Source organism: Populus trichocarpa, chromosome 6, assembly GCF_000002775.5.
Source record: "Populus trichocarpa isolate Nisqually-1 chromosome 6, P.trichocarpa_v4.1, whole genome shotgun sequence".
NCBI lineage: Eukaryota > Viridiplantae > Streptophyta > Magnoliopsida > Malpighiales > Salicaceae > Populus > Populus trichocarpa.
The window spans coordinates 5,914,687-5,936,621 of record NC_037290.2 but is presented as its reverse complement, the minus strand read 5'-3'; the positions used below and the strand labels follow the sequence as shown (position 1 = coordinate 5,936,621).

The 21,935-nt window shown below is 33.7% G+C and overlaps 3 protein-coding genes across 5 annotated transcripts; 1 reads left to right on the top strand and 2 right to left on the bottom strand.

Moving 5' to 3' along the window:
* Positions 1 to 366: 366 nt before the first annotated feature.
* On the bottom strand, positions 367 to 2,913 carry LOC7485523 (prefoldin subunit 1). The gene is made up of 6 exons (XM_002308098.4): positions 2,774 to 2,913; positions 2,546 to 2,599; positions 1,978 to 2,083; positions 1,762 to 1,768; positions 1,568 to 1,652; positions 367 to 707 (listed from the first exon to the last, which is right to left on the bottom strand). Exons 1-6 carry the CDS (start codon positions 2,795 to 2,797, stop codon positions 594 to 596), a joined length of 390 nt encoding a protein of 129 aa, XP_002308134.1. The 5' UTR covers positions 2,798 to 2,913; the 3' UTR covers positions 367 to 593.
* A 4,800-nt stretch (positions 2,914 to 7,713) lies between these two features.
* On the top strand, positions 7,714 to 12,472 carry LOC7487231 (probable serine/threonine-protein kinase PBL17). Of its 3 annotated transcripts, none has more exons than XM_024602675.2 (6): positions 7,714 to 8,112; positions 8,591 to 8,913; positions 9,490 to 9,625; positions 10,391 to 10,527; positions 10,876 to 10,999; positions 11,455 to 12,472. In XM_024602675.2, the coding sequence occupies exons 1-6, from the start codon at positions 7,995 to 7,997 to the stop codon at positions 12,135 to 12,137; spliced, it is 1,521 nt and encodes a 506-aa protein (XP_024458443.1). In that variant the 5' UTR covers positions 7,714 to 7,994; the 3' UTR covers positions 12,138 to 12,472. The 3 variants fall into 3 exon arrangements, with proteins under 3 accessions (XP_024458443.1, XP_052310220.1, XP_002309029.1); XM_052454260.1 differs by having other exon boundaries at positions 7,715 to 8,112; positions 8,588 to 8,913; XM_002308993.4 differs by having other exon boundaries at positions 7,715 to 8,112; positions 8,585 to 8,913.
* Positions 12,473 to 14,678: 2,206 nt separating this feature from the next.
* On the bottom strand, positions 14,679 to 20,304 carry LOC7487230 (TORTIFOLIA1-like protein 2). The gene is made up of 7 exons (XM_024603094.2): positions 19,041 to 20,304; positions 18,733 to 18,927; positions 18,545 to 18,647; positions 16,859 to 17,517; positions 15,789 to 16,493; positions 15,512 to 15,677; positions 14,679 to 14,991 (listed from the first exon to the last, which is right to left on the bottom strand). The coding sequence occupies exons 1-7, from the start codon at positions 19,692 to 19,694 to the stop codon at positions 14,978 to 14,980; spliced, it is 2,496 nt and encodes an 831-aa protein (XP_024458862.2). The 5' UTR covers positions 19,695 to 20,304; the 3' UTR covers positions 14,679 to 14,977.
* Between the last annotated feature and the right edge of the window lie 1,631 nt (positions 20,305 to 21,935).

Genomic DNA, 21,935 nt, shown 5'->3' with positions numbered 1-21,935 from the left:
GTGCTTAGTGTCGTAAAATATAGATCATATCCCCACCAACACACCGAACTGGCCGTCGACCAATCCTAATTCCCAACTGCGACATCAACAATACCAGTAAAGACCACCATCAATACTGAGCAAATTTGAAGTATGGAGAATAATCTTCAAAGTCCGCTCCATTCATGGAGGCTGAGACCTGCACCCCAATAAGGCTTTCATCTTTCACAAGTCAGTTTCTTCAACACATGGTATCAGTAAGTTATCTGGCAATTCAGGATTCGTGAAAATTTTGGGTGATTGTGAAGAGAATGGGCAACTAACTTTATTTAATATCAGAAGCAGGAAGGCAAGGGAAATTAACAAAATAATTAAGGTTGGTCACAATTTAGTGAATCACTGCAAAGTTCTGGTATAAAGTAGAAATGATAGATGGAGCAGTATTCTTATCAAACCAATAAAACTATGCAAACATACAACAACGCAACTGGGCAAGTCTTGTTAGACGAAATTACATGACAAAGAAAGCTAGAAATTGCGCAAAAGTTTTTTTTATGATCCTTTCAAATGAGAAATTGAACATGACTAACATGCACTTTCAGTCACAGCAAGATTTACATTACACTCATGGACATTATCTGACGAGCAAGAGCTGGATCTTGCTGCAAAAGTTCCCTCAGGTTGTTCTCAACCTCTGACATATGCTTTTCCAAGTATTCCTTTGATGTCTGTCCAAAGCATAACAAATAGGATCATTACCACTAAGTTCTCAAGGAAGGAAAAACAATTATGTTTAAAGTAAGACTAAATTAATCAAAAGGGTACTGCTTCAAAGGTTGCTTACAAAAGTTTTAGAAGATTACAGCAAAGGACAGTGTGGATACAGACCAAACTAAGCAGCGGAAATATTGGTACCTCACTCATCCACAACTTAAATTGCAATTTCCATGAGTACTAATAATCTAACATGGCCAGCTGAATAACTTGTTCAAATTATGCAACCTGGCCTTCTCATGCATAAACTAGGTAATTTTTCGTTGTCACGTGTAGATTGAGACTTCAACTTTACATAGCAACTGCATATCTTAATTTTCTTTTGATTTTATTTAAAGCTATGCACAAGGGTTTCATACTTGAAGGGAAATAATTTTTGCAATTTTCCAGCTAGTTAACTAAATTCAATACAAAAACACATTTGAAAAGAAGACAATACAAGGTAGATCAAGAATAAAACTCCAGCATAACTGGGAATAACTCATTATAGTTCCAGTTGCAGATCGGTATAAGAATCTAGACTTTAATTCATGGCCCTACTGATTGTAACTCAAGAGGGAAAAAATATTATAGCAGCACATCTGATATTGAATACGCAATGAGCCAATAAGAAAAAAGTGAATTCACATAACAGTTTTAACAAACAGTAACTCTAAAATAGATTTAGTAAATACAACGGATGAAAAGAAGGAACAGAACAGAGTCCAGGGTAGGGTGGAAATGGAGTTGTTTTGCATATAGAAATGGATGATTTTAACACAAAAGTGTGTGTCTGCGTGAGAGAGACAGAGACGAGGGGGGCAGGCAGATTTACCTGTAGTGAGGATATTGCAGTCTCGCTATCCTTGAGTTTCTGCTCCTGCTCACTCATCAATACTGACTTTGGCTCCAAAACAAACCTGACCACCATATGACAAACAAAGTATGAGTTTATAACAACCGGCCATCTATACAAACAGCCAATAAATCATGATTCAGCCTGATTGGTTTGAGTTATGCATTACTCACGTTCTCCCTGCAAAAGAACAAAGAGATAAATATCAAATCAGCAACTCATCCGCAGATACAGAAAAGCACATATAATCCAAAGAAACCAGCCTATGATTGATATAGAAATAAGGCATCACAGGACATCACACAAAGAGGTTTGCAGTCATAATTAAAGAAGCAAACCCGACCATAATGTACTAATGCATGCCTATAGTAAAGTGTCTGCCAACTTACCTATAGATTTGTATGTATTTGTATCATCAGGAACTTGCCGCAGCTCTTCCAAGGTTAAGAAAGCACGCTTCTTTTCTCCCTCCTTGGTTCGTATCTGGTTCTGGACCTGAAAGCCAAGAGATAACTCACTCTATTCCGGTGTAAACTAATCTTTCAACAAATACATATGAATGACACAGGAATTCGCTATTAAACCAAGCAAGATGATATAAACATCACTAATGTACTGTAAACACCAAAGGAAACAACAAGCAATAGTACATATAGACCTGCATACTAAATTTAGTTCAGGTGCGAGCGATGCAACTTGATGCACTACATCCACCTAAGCTAGGAATACATTGTTCGGACATGGAGATGTTATCCAGAGCTAAATTTTCTACCAGTCATAATTTAAAGTTCTGATCCACCGTAACAAGTTATCTTTTTTAAACTGTAAAGTTGCAGTTGAAAGAAAACCCCTTTCAAATCCAGCAAGAGAATGTCATATAATTGCATCAAAACTATCCTACAATAAATTCAACCAAGCACGGGGGGGGGGGGGGGGGGGGGGGGGAATCCAAATTACCTGCTTGAATTTAGAAGTGGTCTCAATCATGCGACCTTGAAGCTCTAAGAAAGCCTGTTTAGTTTGTTCCAAACAGAAAACAACAATCAGATCAAGTTGTGTACTTAAAAAAGAAGTTGACAATTTGATCCTATAATGAGTTTTTATCAGTCTATTTATCATGTACAGAAGAAACCCAGATGCCAAAATACTGAAACTTTGATAGATAGAGATGGAGATGAGACTTACAGTTCTGTTGGCTTCGTCTGCCATTGGAGAAGAGTGTAAAGTTTCAGGTTTTCAAGAGTGGAGCAAATAAGAATAAGGAAGATCCATGTTAGGGTTTTTATGGATCAAATAAAGAACCCATTTGATTCTGACCCTCTTGGCCCATAAAAAGTTTTTAAAGGCCTTGTTATCAGCCGTTATTTTATTTTATTTACATATTTTTTTATCATAAATTTTTAGTTATTACTATAATTAAAAAAAAAAACTTTAAGTGGTTTTAAATATTTTAAACTAATTATAAAATCAAATCTCTCCGAACAGCAAGGGACCAAATTAACAAAACAGGTGGAAGGTGATAAGTTTTTCATTGAGGTATATTATTAGATAATTTCCCATATTATGTCACGGGTTATATTATTTTTTGTATATGTATAAAAAAATATCCGTGTATTGTTAATATAGAATTTATATATAAAAAATTAAACTACATGAACATTAACAGGATGTGACATGATCAACTTGGCAGGTTCAAAGACGACACAAATGATCGATAAAAATATAATTTGACTAAAAAACATCAAGACATCTTTTTTAAAATATTAAAACAACAACATATTAGATCGTCAAATCAACTTGAATTAACTTATCAAATTCACTACCTAGGTTATGAGACCCTAGTACCAATATAAAGCAAATAATTTTTTTATTATTAAACCCAATTATCAATCAACCCAATGTTGACGGATGAAATTAAAAATAAAATTCAACTAAAAAAATGAGATGAATCAACTTGGGTTAAACCTAATTCATGAAATTAAGATAACCCTTTAGAAAGCAAATTAAAATAAATTATGAAGTTTAATTCTTAATCAACTCAATGTTAAATGATGAAATTTAAAAAAAAATCAATTAAAAAAAATCATTTGAATCGGTCAACCAAACTCGTGACCCGGGTTATAAAACCAAGATAACTTTAAAGCAAAAACCCAATATTAAAAGAAGAAATTGAGAAGGTTTAAAAAAAAACTTGAGTCAACATGCCTAACTCGTGACCTAAGTCATAAGACTATGATAACCTCATAAAAAGTAAATAAAAAAAATTATAAAGTTTAATTCTCAATCAACCTGATGTTGAATGATTAAATTGGATAAAAAGAAAAAAAACTTAGATCAACCTGAGTTAACAAGTCCAACTCGGGTCAAGAGATTGAGATAGCTCCATAGAAAGCAAATTAAAAAAAATATAAATTATAATTCTCAATTAACATGTTTTTAAATGATAAAGTTGAGAAAAAAAATATATTCAATTACAAAATGACAAAAAAACTTGACTCAACTTGACTAACCCGTAAAACTCGTGACTCGAATCGTGAGACCATGATGATCCCATAAAAAGCAAACCTATAAAAAGTTATGAAATTCAATTCACAACAAATCCAATGTTGAATTATTAAGTTGAGAAAAAATAATAATAAAAAAAGATTTGAGTCAACACAACTAGCTTGCAAAACTCGCGATCTAGATCATAAGATCGAGATAACTTCATAGAAAACAAATTAAAATAAATTATGAAGTCTAATATCCAATAAACCCAATATCATAGGATAAAATTGAAAAACAAAACGAAGTTTAAAATTAAAAAAAAAAGTCTTAAGAAATTTTGAGGGCCAAAATGTAAGTTTTTTTAGGACTAAAGTGTAAAAGACCTTGACATTTCACTATAGAAGTCTAATACCCAATAAACCGAGTGTTAAAGGATAATTTGTTTGTTTTAAAAAAAAACAACTAAGTTTAAAATATAAAAAAATCCATAAAAGTTTGAGAAATAAAATGTAAAAGTTCTTTTTTAGAACAAGAGTGTAAAAAATATTGGCTTTTCATCATTCATTACTACAAAGAAATGCCAAGATCTTATAATAATGTTAATTATATTCTTACCAAACATAATGCATCTATGTTTTTATAGTTATTTTTATGTAGAAAAAATTAGTTAGTTACTCAATTAAAAAAATATTAGTGATTCATAATTTATTTTTTAAAAATAATATTAAATATTAACAAAAGTTAAACTAATTGGGAAAATACAGGAGTTGTGGACTCAATTTATTAGAACAATATAATGACATATTTGCCCCTCCTACCAAAAAAAATATAACTAACTATTTAGGATATTAAGGTCTTTTATGGGAATCATTAGTCATTTCCAAATTTATTATGGGTAATGGTGTCATTTTTCATTTAAAAAGCACATTGAAAAGACCCAAATGCTTTTAAAAACAAAAATTTCAATACTAGTATCAAGGGGAAATTCGGTACTTTCAAAATGATATGTTTTCATTATTATCACGTAAGGTGAAGGCTAATTTTGTATTTGAACAATTATAAAAATATAAAAAATAATCAAAAGCATAGTTAAAATGACTAAAATACTATTGGAAGTCAAAAAACCAAACTTAGCCTTGAGGTGTCTTTCCATCTTTCTTCAAAGGTTTTTCTCGATATTAACATTTCATATAAAGGACAATTTGGTATATGACTGAAAAAACCAAGAAGAGACAAGTGAGTATACAGCACCTAGAGGCATGTAGGAAACATCAACACACTTTAAGGGGCACGTATGATGTCTTCTAGTGACCAATATGCACTTTCTGTATTGTCATTGGAAACGACATCATGTCCTCTCTTTTTTACGACAAGTGTCTCCAATGGTGGTTCGATTTGTTTCTAGTAGGCTATTTTTTTTTCTTTTCTCTCTCATCCTCATGAGAAATACAGTTTGACCTTTCTTGTTGTCAGTATTTCAACTTTAGCCATTATTCTTTTGATTTTTAATTTTTGGTTTTGGCCCTTTTGTAGAAGTTTTATTTGTTTTCAATTTCATCCTTCAATCCCAATTTATCATATATTATACTCTCCAATTTGGTCCTCATTTTTTTCCTACTTTTTTTCTTGGCTCTTTCATAAAAGATTTACTGGTTTTCAATTTTATTATTCAATTCAAATTGATGGTATTATATTTTCCAATTTGATCATAATTGATTTAATTATGATTTTTTTTATTGGCTCTTCTGTAAAAGTTACTATTCTTTTCAATATTACCCTTCAATAAAAATAAAATTTTTATTTTTTATGTCAATTTTTATCCTTATTCTTTTGAGTATTTTTGGTCCTTTTACTAAATTGATTTTTCTTTTCAATTTCACCCTTCAATCAAATATAAAATTTATCTTGTTTTTCAATTTTGATCCTCATTCCTTTAAATGCTATTTTTTTAATCTTTTTATATAATTGAAATTCTTTTTTCAATCTCATCCTTTAATATTTGATTGATTGAGAATTAGATTTCATGGTTTTTTCATATTTGATCCTTTTGGATCTAATGATCTAGGTTATAAGTTTGAAAAGTTAACACAATTTTTTTTAAAATAAAGGCTTTATAGTCCTCTTTATTTTTTTATCAAGTTAATTGAATCTCATGATCTGGACCCCGAATTTAACAAGATATCTCAGGTTTGCTCCACCCTAATTATTGTGATTACAAGTTTGTCAAGCCAACTTATAATCATCATGACTGATTTCTTTTTATCATTTTTTACCCCATTTTGGCAATTGAAAATCTTTTCTTGCATAAAAAAATAATTCGGCCACACAATGAAACATGTGCACCGAGACTAGTTAGATATTATATGCATCAATTAAATTATATGGTTTGCACAAATAAATTGCCTCCTGAAACTCAATTTTCAAAATCTTTATCTTAACATCTTTTAGTATATTTTGATTACTTAATCCATTTTAATTTTTTTTGGGACAATTACTATATCTCTTTGTATAAAACAAATCTCAAAAAAATCTATCTAAGATACTTTTGGTTTTGTAAAACCTCAAAAAATCTTTCATATAAAAAACATTTAAATGTTTATGATAATTTTGTTTTGAGATTAGAGAAATACTAGATCATAGGTCCGCATCAAACTACGAGTCAAATCAAATATTTTTTTAAGGTAAGAAAATTGGCTGGCATCAAGCGTTGCTAATATGTAGTATTGTAAAAAATAAAAATCATGAACTTAAAATTTGATGCATATTAGATAATATTGTTTTTAATTATTGAAACGATGATATATTAGACAAATATTTTTTTTAATATTAAAACGATAATATATTGGATTGATTCAATGCGTTAACATGTTAAATTTGCAATTCGGGTCATTAAACCATAATAACCTCATAAAAAAACAAATTAAAATAAATTATGAAGTTCAATTCTAAATCAACGTAATGTTAAATAATGAAATTGAAAAAAAAATAACAAAAAAAAACTGAGAATGAAAGGTTATTTTATAGTAAAGGGTCTTGTGCCATATTCTTGTAAGAATTTAACTAACATTACAATTTATACATTCTGATTCTGCAACTTATTTTAAAAAAAAACTTATAATAATTTAATCAAAACCAGCATTTTGACAGTGATATATAATGTTCTTTTCTTTTGTTTGTAATAAAATAACCAAAATAAATGAGTTAGTACTCCAAAGTCCAAATTCCAAAATAGAAGTCTTCAGGTTTCATTCTATAAAAAAAAAAAACAAAAATTCAACATCTCCTACATGGTCATACCATACAATGTGAAACCTCACCATTGATGAACACTTCAGAAATTTTGCATTGAAAGCTCAGGTCGAGATGCATGGGTGGACTCACCCACCATGCCAACGCCATACAAAATTTCTGAAGTGAAAAAAATGCTCCTTAAATATGGAAATTTAATGGCAAAATTAGTGTATAATTAATTAATATTGGGAGGAGGAGGAGTGCTTGTTGCGTAAAAATAATAAGTAATTAAGGGCTTAAAAAGCTGGGTCCTACAAAATGGGGCCCGCTTGCTTTGGCGTTTTTGGCGGCTATTCTTACAAGAAATCACCAAAACTCATTATTTTATTACCAACCATGCTCTTTCTCTCTCTTAAAAGACACAAAAAAAACTTCCTTTTCATTCTCTTTCTCTCTCTTTCCCTTTATCCTGTTGTCCTTTGAAACTTGACAACTTATTGGTTCTGTTCCTGTTCCTGTTTGTCCCCTGAGAAAATTCGTACATTTCCCTTTTTTTTTTTTTTTTTCATTTCACTGGTTTTGCTTTTTTGTTACAGCAACCAATAAGAGAGTTTTTTTTTAATATACATTTTTATTTTTTTGGGAAAGAGACTAATGTGGGTGGGGTTGGTATGTAGTGAATGGGAAGATGAAAGGCAATAAATCAAGATTTGGTCTAAGGTCAAGATTAATGGGGATTTGTTTCAGTACTGATAATGACAAAATCCCACAAGAACGACAGCGGTTATCTTCTAAGGGAAACCAAGGTAGTACTTTTAAAGTCCACATTTTTTTAGTTTTTGTCTATGTTATTTTTGTTGTGTTTTGTGTTTATCGCCTTTTGATTTCTTTGTGCATTGATTTGTTTTTTCTAGGCATAGTTGAGGAAATGGGTTTCATTTGGTTTTTTGTTGGTCTTGTTGTTATGCCAGTGGTGTTTTGAGCAACAAAATGGAGCATTTTAGTGAAGTGGATTCATTATTGTAAACTTGAAAGTGTTTGTATGCAGTTCAATGTTGGCTTGAATTAACGTGACTTTGGCAATTTAGGAAATTAAGAGATGTAGCTTGTTGATGTATTCTGTTAATTTGCGATATTTAATAGCTTTACAATTCATAAAAAGTTTCTAACTTGTTAAATACTACTTCAATTGTCCTTTACCAAAAGGTTTAGGGTTTGTTGATTTGTGTGCGTGTTAAGTGAATGTGTAATATTTTATTTATAACTGTTCTTGTGAAGAAGCAGGGCACGACTACGATCACTCTCCGACTATATCAAATGCGCCGGAGGTGGTTGAGATCAAAAGAACAAGAAGCATCCCTTCAATTCACAAGAATGTCACAGATCTTCGTAATAGTCCTGGTTATGGTAATGTTGATATCTTTACATACGAGGAAATGACATTGGCCACTAAGCATTTCCGACCAGATTATATTCTTGGTGAGGGTGGATTCGGAGCTGTTTATAAAGGAGTCTTGGACAAGAGTGTAAGGCCTGGTTACAAGACCACATATGTTGCCATTAAGGAGCTTAATCCTGATGGGTTACAAGGTGACAGAGAATGGCTGGTATTCATCTTTTCATACTTTCTCAGATTATTTATCTTTTCTAAGTTATGGTGTTACTAATTATCAACTCTGGTTTCTTATTTACCGTTTCCTCCATAAATGGCTGGTAGTTGATGGACTCAACTTTCTTTTAATTTGGATTAGGAATATTTTAGTAGGCTTATTTGGGAGACATAGTTATGTATCTTTTGATTTGTGTCAGTAGGATAATAACTCGTATGGATGTATTTGAGAATCGAGAGTGAAATGAAAAGAGACTGAAATCTTATTTCATATTTCACTGTGCTCAAGAAATGAATTTACCTAATTGGATGCGAGAAATCTTCTATTAGTTAGAATGGAGATGGGGATATCAAAGAACAATATGTATATATCTATCTCTTGAGAACGCTCATTATTGTTTGAGGGAAGGAAATTGGATAGTCATTACAATTTGGTATTTTGGTTACGTACAACATGGTTAAACCATAGTTGTTTGCCATTGGGCGAAAAGTAAACTTGTTTTTCTTGTGTAAACCATTCTGTCAAAGATGGCATCTAGTTGCTTGTATTCATTGTATCCTGTTTGCTTTGCAGGCAGAAGTCAACTATTTAGGTCAACTCAGTCACCAAAATCTTGTGAAGCTCATTGGGTATTGCTGTGAAGATGAACACAGGCTGTTGGTCTATGAATACATGGCAAGTGGGAGCCTGGAAAAACATCTTTTTCGCAGTAAGTGGCTGTTGAAATTTTGAATTTATGGTGCCTATAGGGAGTGAAGTTTTGTGTACAGTGTAGTGAGGAATCTTATACATTAGCAAAGAATTAATCAATTCAGAAGCATATGACTGATCTAAATTTTAACATGACTATCTTTAAATAACTACATAAAACCTATTAGGGTATTCCGTAGCTTGCACTGTTGATGATATGATCACGGATGCTTTTATGTTTTCCAGTTGGAAATATGCAAGGTCACATACTTTTTAGCCACTTAAAATCTCATAAAGTTAGTAGAGTCTAGAATCATTATGATTTATGGGGGCTTTGCAAATGGTTCATGTTCCCATTTAGTTTCCTATAACTTAACCGCTTGATGCCTTTTTTCATTTAAAAAACATCAATGATGAGTCTAAGCAAACCTCCATGGGATGGAGCATTACAACATAGAACAGAACTGAAATGGAGGCTCAACAGATAATGTGAATGGATTAGCAAATGGACACAACTTTTTAAGCAACGGAGGCCTGATTTGTTTGATCTCATGGTTCAAGTTGTCTATAATAATTAGATAGTCGAGGTGTCTTTAGCCACCAAAGTGAAAAGAAAAACAGAGGAACATTTTTATTCAGGTGGATATTTCTTGTATTAGTATTGGATTATGCTATCTCACAATGTTGTTTATTCTATGATACTCTTGATGATTTTTAAGCAGAGAAATAATCCTCCTCCTTTGGAAGAAGACAATTGTTTTTATTTTTCCTTCTTATTTGTTAGGAGTGGGTTGTACTTTGACATGGTCAAAAAGAATGAGGATTGCTTTAGATGCTGCAAAAGGACTTGCTTTTCTTCATGGTGCAGAAAGATCTGTCATATACCGTGATTTCAAGACATCAAATATCTTGCTGGATTCGGTTAGTTATCTTTGCTTTGGTAGTTGTTACTTATCAAACAAATTCATCTTCCTCTTGGTGCCGTTTCCTCCCTTTGAAGTTCAAATAACTGGCCAACTGGACCTTATCTTGCTGAAAATTTGTCTACCTCTAGTGATACATTGTTACATTGACATTGTGGCTTCCTTGAAAGCTGCTGAAAGGAATAAAAATGATCCATGTTTCATGCATGATGAAGTTGTAGAATTTTTGCCTGGGAAGTATTCATATACGAAATGAGATGCATAAGTTAAGTCTTCCCGAAGTTAGTGTTCATGCTTGAGGAAGTTTTCCTAGTTCTGTTGCTGATAGTGCAATAACAATGTGCAGGATTTTAATGCAAAACTTTCAGATTTTGGACTTGCAAAAGACGGGCCGATGGGAGATCATACTCATGTGTCAACACGTGTCATGGGGACATATGGATATGCTGCTCCAGAATATGTAATGACTGGTGAGTGTCTGGTGACATATTGCAGTAATCATTCCATTTGTGGTGATAATTTTGAAATTCTGAAGAATTCCTATTCTCTGTTCCAAAGCAAAGAGATAAAGCATAGTTATAAATGTTGTCTTGGTATTGGATAAATGTTGAAGCTTTTCATTTTATTGCATTAGAAAACCAATTTGAATTGGATTTTGTTCGAATGGATCAAATTCTCGCAGGTGCATAAACAGTGACTGATTGCAGATGGATTGATAGGCATGGATATTTTCTATTTTTAAAGTTTCTCATAGTCCAGGACTAGACTTGGTGCTTTTTTTAGGAAAGATGTTTGTATGTGGTACTGAAAACATGAAGTAATTTGCAATAGGAAATTAAACATTGTCAATCTATTTAATGTTCAACTGGGATCGTTGATAAGAATTCATGGTTCCACTAAGCTTATATAATAATTTTCTGAGCAGGGCATTTAACGGCTCGAAGTGATGTTTATGGGTTTGGGGTAGTGCTACTTGAGTTGCTTCTTGGAAGGAGAGCAATGGACAAGAGCAGGCCTAGCCAAGAACACAACCTTGTTGAGTGGGCCCGCCCTCTCTTGAACCACAACAAGAAGGTTCTGAGAATCTTAGATCTCAGAATGGAAGGGCAGTACTCATCTAGAATTGCAATGAAAGTAGCCAATTTGGCATCCCAATGCCTTAGCCAAAATCCGAAAGGGAGACCCCTCATGAATCAGGTGGTTGAATTACTTGAGAGTATCCAGTCAAAGGATGAAGCTGCCGTGTTGGAAACCAGTGGGAGAGATGTAACCCTATATGAAGTCCCAAGGCGCTCTCCATACACTCCAGAGAAAGGAAGAAATCAAACTAGAAGTCATGATCATAGAGAAGGGGAACCTTCTCCTTACACTCCGGATGAAGAAGGGAACCGGACTAAAAGTCTTGAGCATAGAGAAGGGGAAACTCCTCACACTCCTTCAGAGAAAGAAAGAAACAAAACTAGAAGTCATGATCATAGAGAAGGGGAACCTCGAAGGAGGAGCAAACCTGCAAATGTAGGGAGCAGAAGTGAGCCCCCAACTGAGAGTGATCTGATTAGCGCTCATGTTGGAATGTTGAATCCTATGACTGAAACGCATCTACATTGAGTTGAACTTGTACCAATATGGATGGAAGTTGAAACTGTAAGAAATGTCTATCCATTTTGGTGTTTTGAAATAGCAATTATTCTCCAATTCTTGGTATTTTAGATTTTCTAAACAAATATGCTGCTGAAGCATCTCCGTCTCCTCTTCTTACACAAGTTACAATCATGTGTCAATTTTTACTTACAGGAGATTCAGGCTTATGTTTATGGCTGAAGTTAGCATGTCGCAGATGTAACTATTAGCTGCATATTTTACTTTCAGACATGTATAATCATTATAATTTTTGCATTAAAAAGAAGGCAACACCCTCATCTAGCTTGGTTCAGGTTCTTAAAGGCAGGATTCAGGATGCTTTAATGGTGTTTTGATTCTTTATTGATGATTTGGAAGATGGAACAGAAGCCATTAGCTCCACTCATAGTCTATCAAATTAACTTAAATTATCACATGAATATACTTAATCATTTTCATATAAATTCACCCTTTCAAGCACAGTTTCGGTGCTTGATCATAATCAATTGATCTGTAAGGGTGAAAAAAGAGAGAAAAGGACCTCCATTCGGGTAACTTCTTAGGCCTGCAATTTCAATTTGAGGACACTTCCGACTTTTTAGAGTTAACAATCAAATTTACGGGTTTTTGTTTTGTTTGTTTTTTACATTAGCATGACAGAAAAAAACACAGTTTAGTGAGTTATAAAACTCATCTCTGCTCAGCGAGTTGCATGTGGGCACATAACTAATCAAAAAAGTGGTCCGGAAAGTACTTTTTATGGCCTCTCAACTTCCTATAAATCAACCCAACAATAATCACAATTTAAAAATAAAATTTACAATTCATTTCTCAAAATAATTAAAAAATCAACATAATCAAACTTGTGTCATCTCATCAATGTCTTCATAGACAGTAGATGCTGCTCTATAAACCTAATAAAAAATGAATCTAATAAATAAAAAATAATAATTAGCACTCATCATCTATAAGAAAAGTAACCATCATTTAATAAATATTATATATAAAAAATATTGTACACCAATTGATTCCGTCTCGGACATTAAAACTCAAAATTGCATCGGATGAAGTGAATACCTTGAGAAACGTTACCATGTAGGTGCAATAAACTGATGTGTTATGGACAAATATCATCTCATGTAGATAACTAGATCAATTGTTGAAAATCACTTTATATATAGCCAATCTCTCTTTACATCACAAGGATCTAAGTAAATTACATGAATTACCAGCTAATTCCTTTCACATTTACCTTGATAATTGATATTATATATAATCCAGGATGTGTCAGGATAGGCCAAATTTTCACATTACCTTATCAGGATAATGCATCTCATCTCAACTATATTAAAACAATATCACAGAACATGTGCCAACTATAAATCACTCCCCTCTCGGTATATGGGTACATCGACATAACGAGTTGAACTAACTTCATTTTGCATTATTTTCCAAGTAATTTCAACTTTAATTTCAAATATATTTCGGTCAAGTCGATTACAGACATATTTAATGTAATAGTTAGTAACTCATTACTTTCTAACAATAATATCTCCATAACAACATAACATTCCAATAGTACGAGACATTTGTTAAAATAATACAACAAAATTCAAGCCTAATTTATCAATATTGTAGGGTTAATCAAGGTAAATAATTTATTAAAAAAACCTTAACAATAATATAATCAACAAAAACCTAAATTCATTATCATATTTTATACCTAATTAGATAAAATCTCTTATGTAACCTAAAAACCCTAACCCTAACTCTAATTCACAATCAACAATAATAAAAATTATATTAATTTTCCTCAAAACTAATAAATCTAACAACTCAAATCAATGTATTTTATAACTAATTAACCTAATTTTTACCTAACTCATAAAAATTGTATACATGTTTTTCAAATTCCTAATCCAAACCCTAACATTTTCAAAACCAACAATTAACATAAATTATAATAAATTGATAGGAAAAAAAGTGTAATATAACTCTAGATGTTGAATGTGAGTAGTGACGATGATGGATGGCAGGGGTGGCGACCAAAACTTGGTGAGAAAGATACAGGTGGAGAGAGAAAAAAGCCTATCATAGTGGAGAGAGGAGAGCTCATGTGATGGCTGAAGGGGTGTTTCGCAGTAAAGAAGAGGGTTAAGGTTGTGGGCAGCGGTGGTGGATATGGGGAGTGGGGGAGAAGGGGAATAAACAAGAAAAAAAAAAAACAATTTAGATGTGAGGTTATAATTCGTTTGAAGCTTGTTTGACAGTGTGGTTGCGAGTGCTTTTCAAATAACTTTTCGTGCCAAAATGCATGCCAATGATGTTTTTTCATTTTTTAAAATCATTTTTGACATCAGCACATCAAAACGATCCAAAACGTACAAACCATATTAAATTTTAGCAAAAAAAAAAAAATCAAATTTTTTGGGAACGCCGGTTGAACCGCGTTCCCAAACGCTTCCGAAGTCGCTAGCCTCGCATTTGATTTGCAAGTCATATATGAGGCCGACATGTAGTAATGGCATATTTCTCAAAAAATTTCCATTTGGAAGACCATATCTCCATAGTAGAGGACTTCAGTTATCCTGCAATCCCTGCTTATTTTGGTTTTAGAACAACAGTCAAGATATTAACAACTAGCAAACTATTCATAAGAGAAAACATCCCAATGCCAACCAGCATCAAATCTGACTTCACAACAAACACTTGGCTTCTTGAGTTAACACACAATGGGGAAATCAAAAGTTTTTATGTGGAAGGATCAACACTGCTCGCATGAATCCCCGAGTGGATTGGAAACCATGCTTCACATGGGGCTGAAATTATCAGGAGCTCTTCCCTGCAAATAAAATAAAATAAGCGTGACATCTAATTCTTAGCATCAATAAAATTCCATAACATAGAAATATAAATAAATGAGAGCTTATCATTTTCCAGGAGCTATACCATTTTGGTCACTTCAAACGAGAAGTGCAAATGTTACAGTTTACCCGTGCCATAACAGAAGACCATTAATTTATTCTGTACATGGTAGGTGTTCAAAGTGTTGATTGTTAAACATTAATTAACAGATAAACTTTAGGCACGAACAGAAGCATGTGGCGAGCACCAAATTACCAAACTATATGACACTTGAGGCTTTTAAGATTTGGATACAGTAACAAGGAATCACATGTATTATGTTTAAGTTTTGATTGTATTTCCATAATTTGGACATTTACTTGATTGCCACGACTCTTGGAAACTACTATTGCTCCAAACACACGTTTAGCGTTCAAAACCAAAAGACAAAAAAAAAATACATGCATGGTGAAATGTGCAAATAAATCGAAGACTCCTGAATGAAGAATTTATCATACCCCATAGTTGACGCAACTTCATGGCAAGTTGAGAGATGGATCTTCTCTCAGCTGGATTGGAAAATTCCATACTTACAGCCTCCTGGATTGCACAAAAGAATTCTCTTTTTGTTTTTGCAGAGAGAATAATATAATCAGGTCCATTGATTGTGCTCAAGTCCACCACCTAAAGGGAGAAAATTTCAGAGAGTTTTTATTATAAACTTCAAGCCACTGAAAGTAATTGAAACAAAGTGACAGGGAGTAAAAAAAAAAGGAAAGAAAGTAAAGTACTTGCCTGCTGCAACCAAGGGATTATTGAGTTTGTAAACCTCTGCTCTAAGAAGTACGATGCCAAAATGCTAAGAACATCACCAGCAGTCTTGGAGGACAAACTTTCTAGAACAGGACCAGTTCTATCAATAAGCTCAATAAGAACAAGTTCATCAATGGAACAGAGAGCTTCCTCATAGGCAGACTCTAGGTCACCTTCACATAAAAAGTCTTTCACACATTGCCACACACAATTTTTGCTCTCTGGACCACTTTGTCTAGAATTGGCACTTGAGAGTGGAGCAAAGACAGAATCAACTTTTCTCGCCTGACCCATGTTCTGTGCCCCCTGCCCAGAGCGTTTTTGCATGTCCTTTCCTATAGCATTCCTACTAGTCTTTACAGTAGGATTAGCCCACATCTCTGTGCCATTTTTAGCAGGGTTGATTGGTCTGCTCCTGCTGAAATTTTTTCCCTCCCATATATCAGAATTCTTTGCAGAAAGCAGTGAAGATTGTCTATTGCGAATATCTACAGATGGCCGAGGAGTGTACGTTGAAGGTCTGGGAGAAGAAACAGTTTGATTCTGCTTCATAAGTCTAGAGATAGCTGAATCAGAACGTCTCCCATCTTGCACAAGAACTTGACCTATTCTATCTACTTCATGTTCTAAACCAGACACTTTAGACTGTAATATAGACAAGTTATCCATTACGCCTGTTGAAAACACCTGTAAATTTAATTGAATGATTAAAAATAGCGAATAGACTTCACAGTAGGCAAATATTTAAACCCTTTCTTGATTAGACAGAAAATATTTTAGCAATCCCTCAATAGAAAACATCAGAAAATGGGGAAGCAAAGAGAAACACAAAAAAGTAGGCAATCATAACAAACACTCAATATTGACAACATCTACAGCTACATACATGCCTTGAGATAATGAGAGACTGTGAAGCTTGTAGCAAGAGGCCAGTAGTGGTAGAATTATGGTTAGCAAGAACATGCATACTGGACACATTATGTTTCATGGTTCTAAAGTAGATATAAAACTCTATACCAGTAAAGATATCAAGAAATTCTAATTTTATTTACCTGTAGTAGTTCCATTAAATTCGACTGCTTGTTTTCCATCTCCAAAAGTTGTTTCCGTATGCAAGCCATTTCACTGGCTACCTGTGAACAACATCCATGCAATGTTTGGAAACTGTTCTCTGTAACTGCAGAGTCGATACTTCTACGATCTCGCATCTGTGCAGAGTATATTTGCGCCTCACTGTTTATCCCTTCAGATGAAAACTGCTGATTCCGACCCCTCGGCTTGAATGAACTGCCCTCCTCAAGCAAGCCGTGAGAAACTGTGACAAACTTGGTCTCAAAGTTGTTAGTAACTAGGTTAGACACAGATGAAGAGTCTTGCTTGTCATCCATGGGCACATATTCACATCCAATATCTGGAGGACTCATTACATCAGCACTCATCCTTTCTAATGTTTTGGTAATGGAACTACCCTCTGATTCCTCATTTTGAAGATCTGCCAAAGAAATGTTATGCTTTTTTGGGACAGAAATTTCAATATGCCAATTATCTGTTTTGGGATGATGAGAGTCCACATAATTTTGACATGCTTTTGTAGCTGATAAAGGAGCCCTTCTTTTAGTCGAGTCTGAAACTACATTTTTTAGTGTGGCCTCCTTCCGCACAACATCACTTGCACTCGTGACATCACTGTAGGCACCTCCATAGAAGTTTTCTGTATAAAGTGGAAGATAAAATCACCGAAAGAATTCAAGCAAGAGCAGAACGACATGCTGGAGGAAGCATCTAAGGGACAATTGTAAGCATATACAACCACATCACATGGGATTTTCAAGAAACTACTGGATTGTTCTTTAACAAATTAGGTAAAAGACTCCACCACAGCTCACAGTGAAGAATAATAATCAGTATAGAATGATACTCTCCCTAGCTCTTTATACCAAATGCTCTCAAGAATTTTACAAAGCAAATTTCTACAGGCTTCAAAACAGTTACTCCGGTCAAATACAAGCAAATCTTCCCAACCATGTGAAACCAGGAACACATACCCATGGTGATGTGTTGCATATTCAGAGTAATGGATTTTATAGAAGCGAATATATAGTAGAGACAGCACCATCTATAACAGGCTTTGCAAACGTTTAAACGTATGAGTTGTGATTTTCTTGCATACGATACTGAGAGCAATAGTTAATCATGGATTATTCAAAAGGACAGAGGAATAATATTTTGCTTTAGGTCACCCACCATGCAAATTGAGCAAATTGGTGAATCCACAGTTTAGAATGGTTTGCTGTAGCGCAGAGCAGTCTTTATTAATTATGATCTCATCATATTACATAGCTTTGAATAATAAAGCACTGATTAGTTCAACGGAAACTTCCGGACAGCATAAATGCCACAGCTTTTAAATAGAGTTATTTTTCACTTCATATGGCAAAATTAATTCCGCAGCTATTTTAAGTCTAAACAGCAGTTTTCTAGTATCCTGATGTGTCCTTGATACTTCTCTCATCTCTGATTTCTTTCTAGATAGACTTGCATATCTGGCAAATGGACCTCAAGTCTACTGCTAAAACATTAGTGCATCATGAAAAACATATGACAATGCATTTAGATTTGCAAAGGCAAACACAATAGAACAGTTTATAAACAAACTTAACCTTGCATAAATTTCAAAACATCCATTTTAACACAAGACTCTATTAACGCTTTTAAGTTAATGAGCATGGGCACAAAACCTTTTATAGAAGAACCAGTTTCAGAAGGTTCAGGGGTATCAGACCCTGGAAGACTTTTCCAGTACTGAAGGGCATGCTGTACTGCGTCCCTAACTGGTTTCACCTATAAGAAACACAAAAGGCATTTGAGTAACGCACATAATTCAACAGATGTGAATTCTTCAAATAAAATCTTAATTGATATCAACCTTGTCAAATCGGCATGATTCAAGATATCGGATGCAGGAAGCCCTAAAAGGTCCCAAGCAGGATCCACCACTTGAAGCAATTTCTCCCAATGCTGCAGAAGCTGCTTTGCGTGTTGTCCAATCACTGTTTTTGAGAGCTTCTTGGATGCTAGTCATTGCGGCGGATAGAATATTTTGTGATGGAGCACCTCCCGCCTGAAATAGAGAATAGAAAAATACCATTTTGCAAAGTATGAGTACATGTAACTAGCATAATAGTGCACACAACTGATTATTTGTAATCATTGACAAATATTTGAGAAAACAACCAGAATGATGCTTCTGTTCAACTCAATTGCTGCTGGTTTTGCCATGAAATGTGGATTCTTGAGCAACTTTATTGTCCGAGCCAACATCCGCTGCAGAATAGAAACTGGAGGATCATGAGAATTATCAATGACCCTTGCCAAGCACAACGCAGAACCCGACTGCACCTGCTTATTCTGCTCACCCAAAGCTTCAAAAAGCGGCTTGACCAACATAACAAAGACCCCATCACTCTCATCCCCATGGTTACTCAACTTAGCAGCCAAAATACCCATCGTCTCAACACAAGCATCCCTAACAACCGAATCCGGATCCTTAAGCCTCTTAACAACACTAGCAACCATCTTACTCAAATGGGGTCCCATTAAACCCTCATGAAAATTCACCAATGTACCTATCAACCTAACACACTCCTTCCTAACCGCACTCTTCTGCTCCTTATCCGTATCCAAAATACACGAAAGGAACGGCGAAACCCCATCTGGGGTTAAACACTCAGCCATTTTCTCAAGCTCATCAACACCAATTTGACAAGTATCTCGATCAGCAAGCTTTTTCAATGCAACAACCACCTTTTGCTTAAGCTCAAAAACCACTTGCTGTGCATTAACCCTAGAGGACCCTCTAGTTTTCAATTGGGAATGTGCCTCCTTCATCTTGAAATCCTCCTAAATCCCTAACTATACAAAATCCACGCCCTCCTCTCCTCCTCAGGTCACATTGTCAGCTGTTTTTTTTAATAAAAAGAAAGTAGTAAAATCTATCGCTCATTATCTATCGATCTATCTATAAGCAAGAAATTTAAAATTGAAGCTTGAACTTTATGACAGAAAAAAAAAAATTCAAAAACTTCTACTCAGAAAAATGTTTGAAACCCTAACCTTTTCTTGGAAGTTGAAAAGTACAGAAAGAGAGCAGAGCGTTTCATTCAAATCAAAGCCAAAAGAAAAATAGAGAGAAATTTGAAAATAATAATAAATTACTAGTACCCATAAAAAAAAAGGTGAAGAAGAAGGAGGAGGAGCAAATCTCTCAAGTAAATGTCTATAAGAATCAACGCCCCCCCTTTGTTTTTCCTCTCTCTGAGAGTTTTTACAGAGATTGATTGATGGAGAGACAGGAAGTGATTATGTTAGTATTAATTAAGTATTTATTTTCTTTGGAGTTTGGGGGAGAGAGAAAGAGAGGTCTTCAAATTTCGCGCTTAGCACTGTGTATTTCGAATTTTGGGTCGAGGGAGCGTTTGGACTGTGCAGTCTTACGTACTAGTCTACTACTTGATAAGGAGCAGTCGTTTTGGTCTTTGCTTTATCTCTTTTCGTCCTCACATGCAAGGCAGTCTCTCCTCCTCCCCTTCTTTCAAGAACAACTTTTCAAAATTTGAATTCATTACATTAATGGATGTAGATGTATTACAATAAGAAACGAGAGAGAGAGTGAGATTGTAGATATATTATTGTATATTAAATAAGTGAATCTATTTTTTTAATTTATTTCATAATTCAAAAAAGATTAAAATGCTTTTAAAATCAAGATGGTATTTGAAATTACTAGTTTGTCTTGAAATAAATTTTATTTCATTCTGAATCTCAGTCTATTCTAGATTTTTCAACCAAATCTCAACAAAAATGTTCCAATTTCATTTATTTTTTTTTCTTTAATGAATATTGTTTTTTTTCCTTTTATTTTTTAATCTATATTTGTTTTCTATAATTTTATCTTTTAATACTTAGTTTATTGAATACTAGACTTTATAATTTGTTGTGATTTGTTTTTTTTATATGATTATCTTAGTCTTATAACTCATTTCACGAGCTTGTCAGGTTAACTCGGTTGACTCGAGGTTTTTATTATCTATTTTTTTTAATTGATTTTTTTCAGTTTTGTCATTCAACATCTTTCATATTTAGTTGATTATGAACTAAGTTTTGTCATTTATTTTGATTTTTTTTCTATGAAATTATCACAGTTTCATGACCTAGTCATGAATTTTGCAAGTTAATTCAAGTAGACATGGGTTGTTTTTTTATGTCCTTTATTTAAATGTCCCTATAGGCAGCATATGTTATCATACAGTTTGGTCCCTAAATTTTTAAATTTTTAAAGTTTAATCCTTGTATAAGGGTTTTGCATTTTAGTGCTAAAACTTCAATTATTTTTTACATTTTCGTTATTGGAATTTGAGAGGAGAGAGGAAGTTACTGAAAAAAATATAAAATTCTCTAATATTTAACATGAAAAGCACTTCTGAATACTATTTCAGCTTAGGTTCACGAGCTTTTTCATTATGCTAAAAAAACAGGAGAATGTAGTGCAATCTATTGCAGAGGTGAAATTATTGCAGCAACAATACTATAAACCAAATCTTATAATTGAATTTTTTTTTGTGTGATCTACATATGGAGCAGAAGGACAATACAAAAATTCTTGTTGACAATCAGGCATCAATCACAATCTCTCACAATTCAGTATTCCATGGGAAGACTAGGCATTTTAACATCAAGCTTTACTCAAGGAGAAGTAACATTAGTTTGCCGCAAACATGAACACCAGTAAGCAAGTTTGAGCTTTTAAGAGAGAGAATTGGAATTTACAGTTCTTTGAGCAAGGAGAAGTGTTAAACAGATTGTTTCATGAATGCTATGAATCCACGTGATATTATTATCTTATTAGCTTCAGATTCTACGTTTCCAGTAAATAAAATCGTGCCTGTTAAGAACTTACAGCAGATCATAGCATGAATCTTGGCTATTAATTAGCATTTTAATTTCTTTTTTAGCTATTTAATTATAAAGATGGTAATCAAAGAAAGTAGTGAATCATCCCTTGTCTGCTGCATTCTTGCAGTCTCTTCTCTGCAGTTTTAATTCCTTCCATCTCTTTCTCTTCTTTAGAAC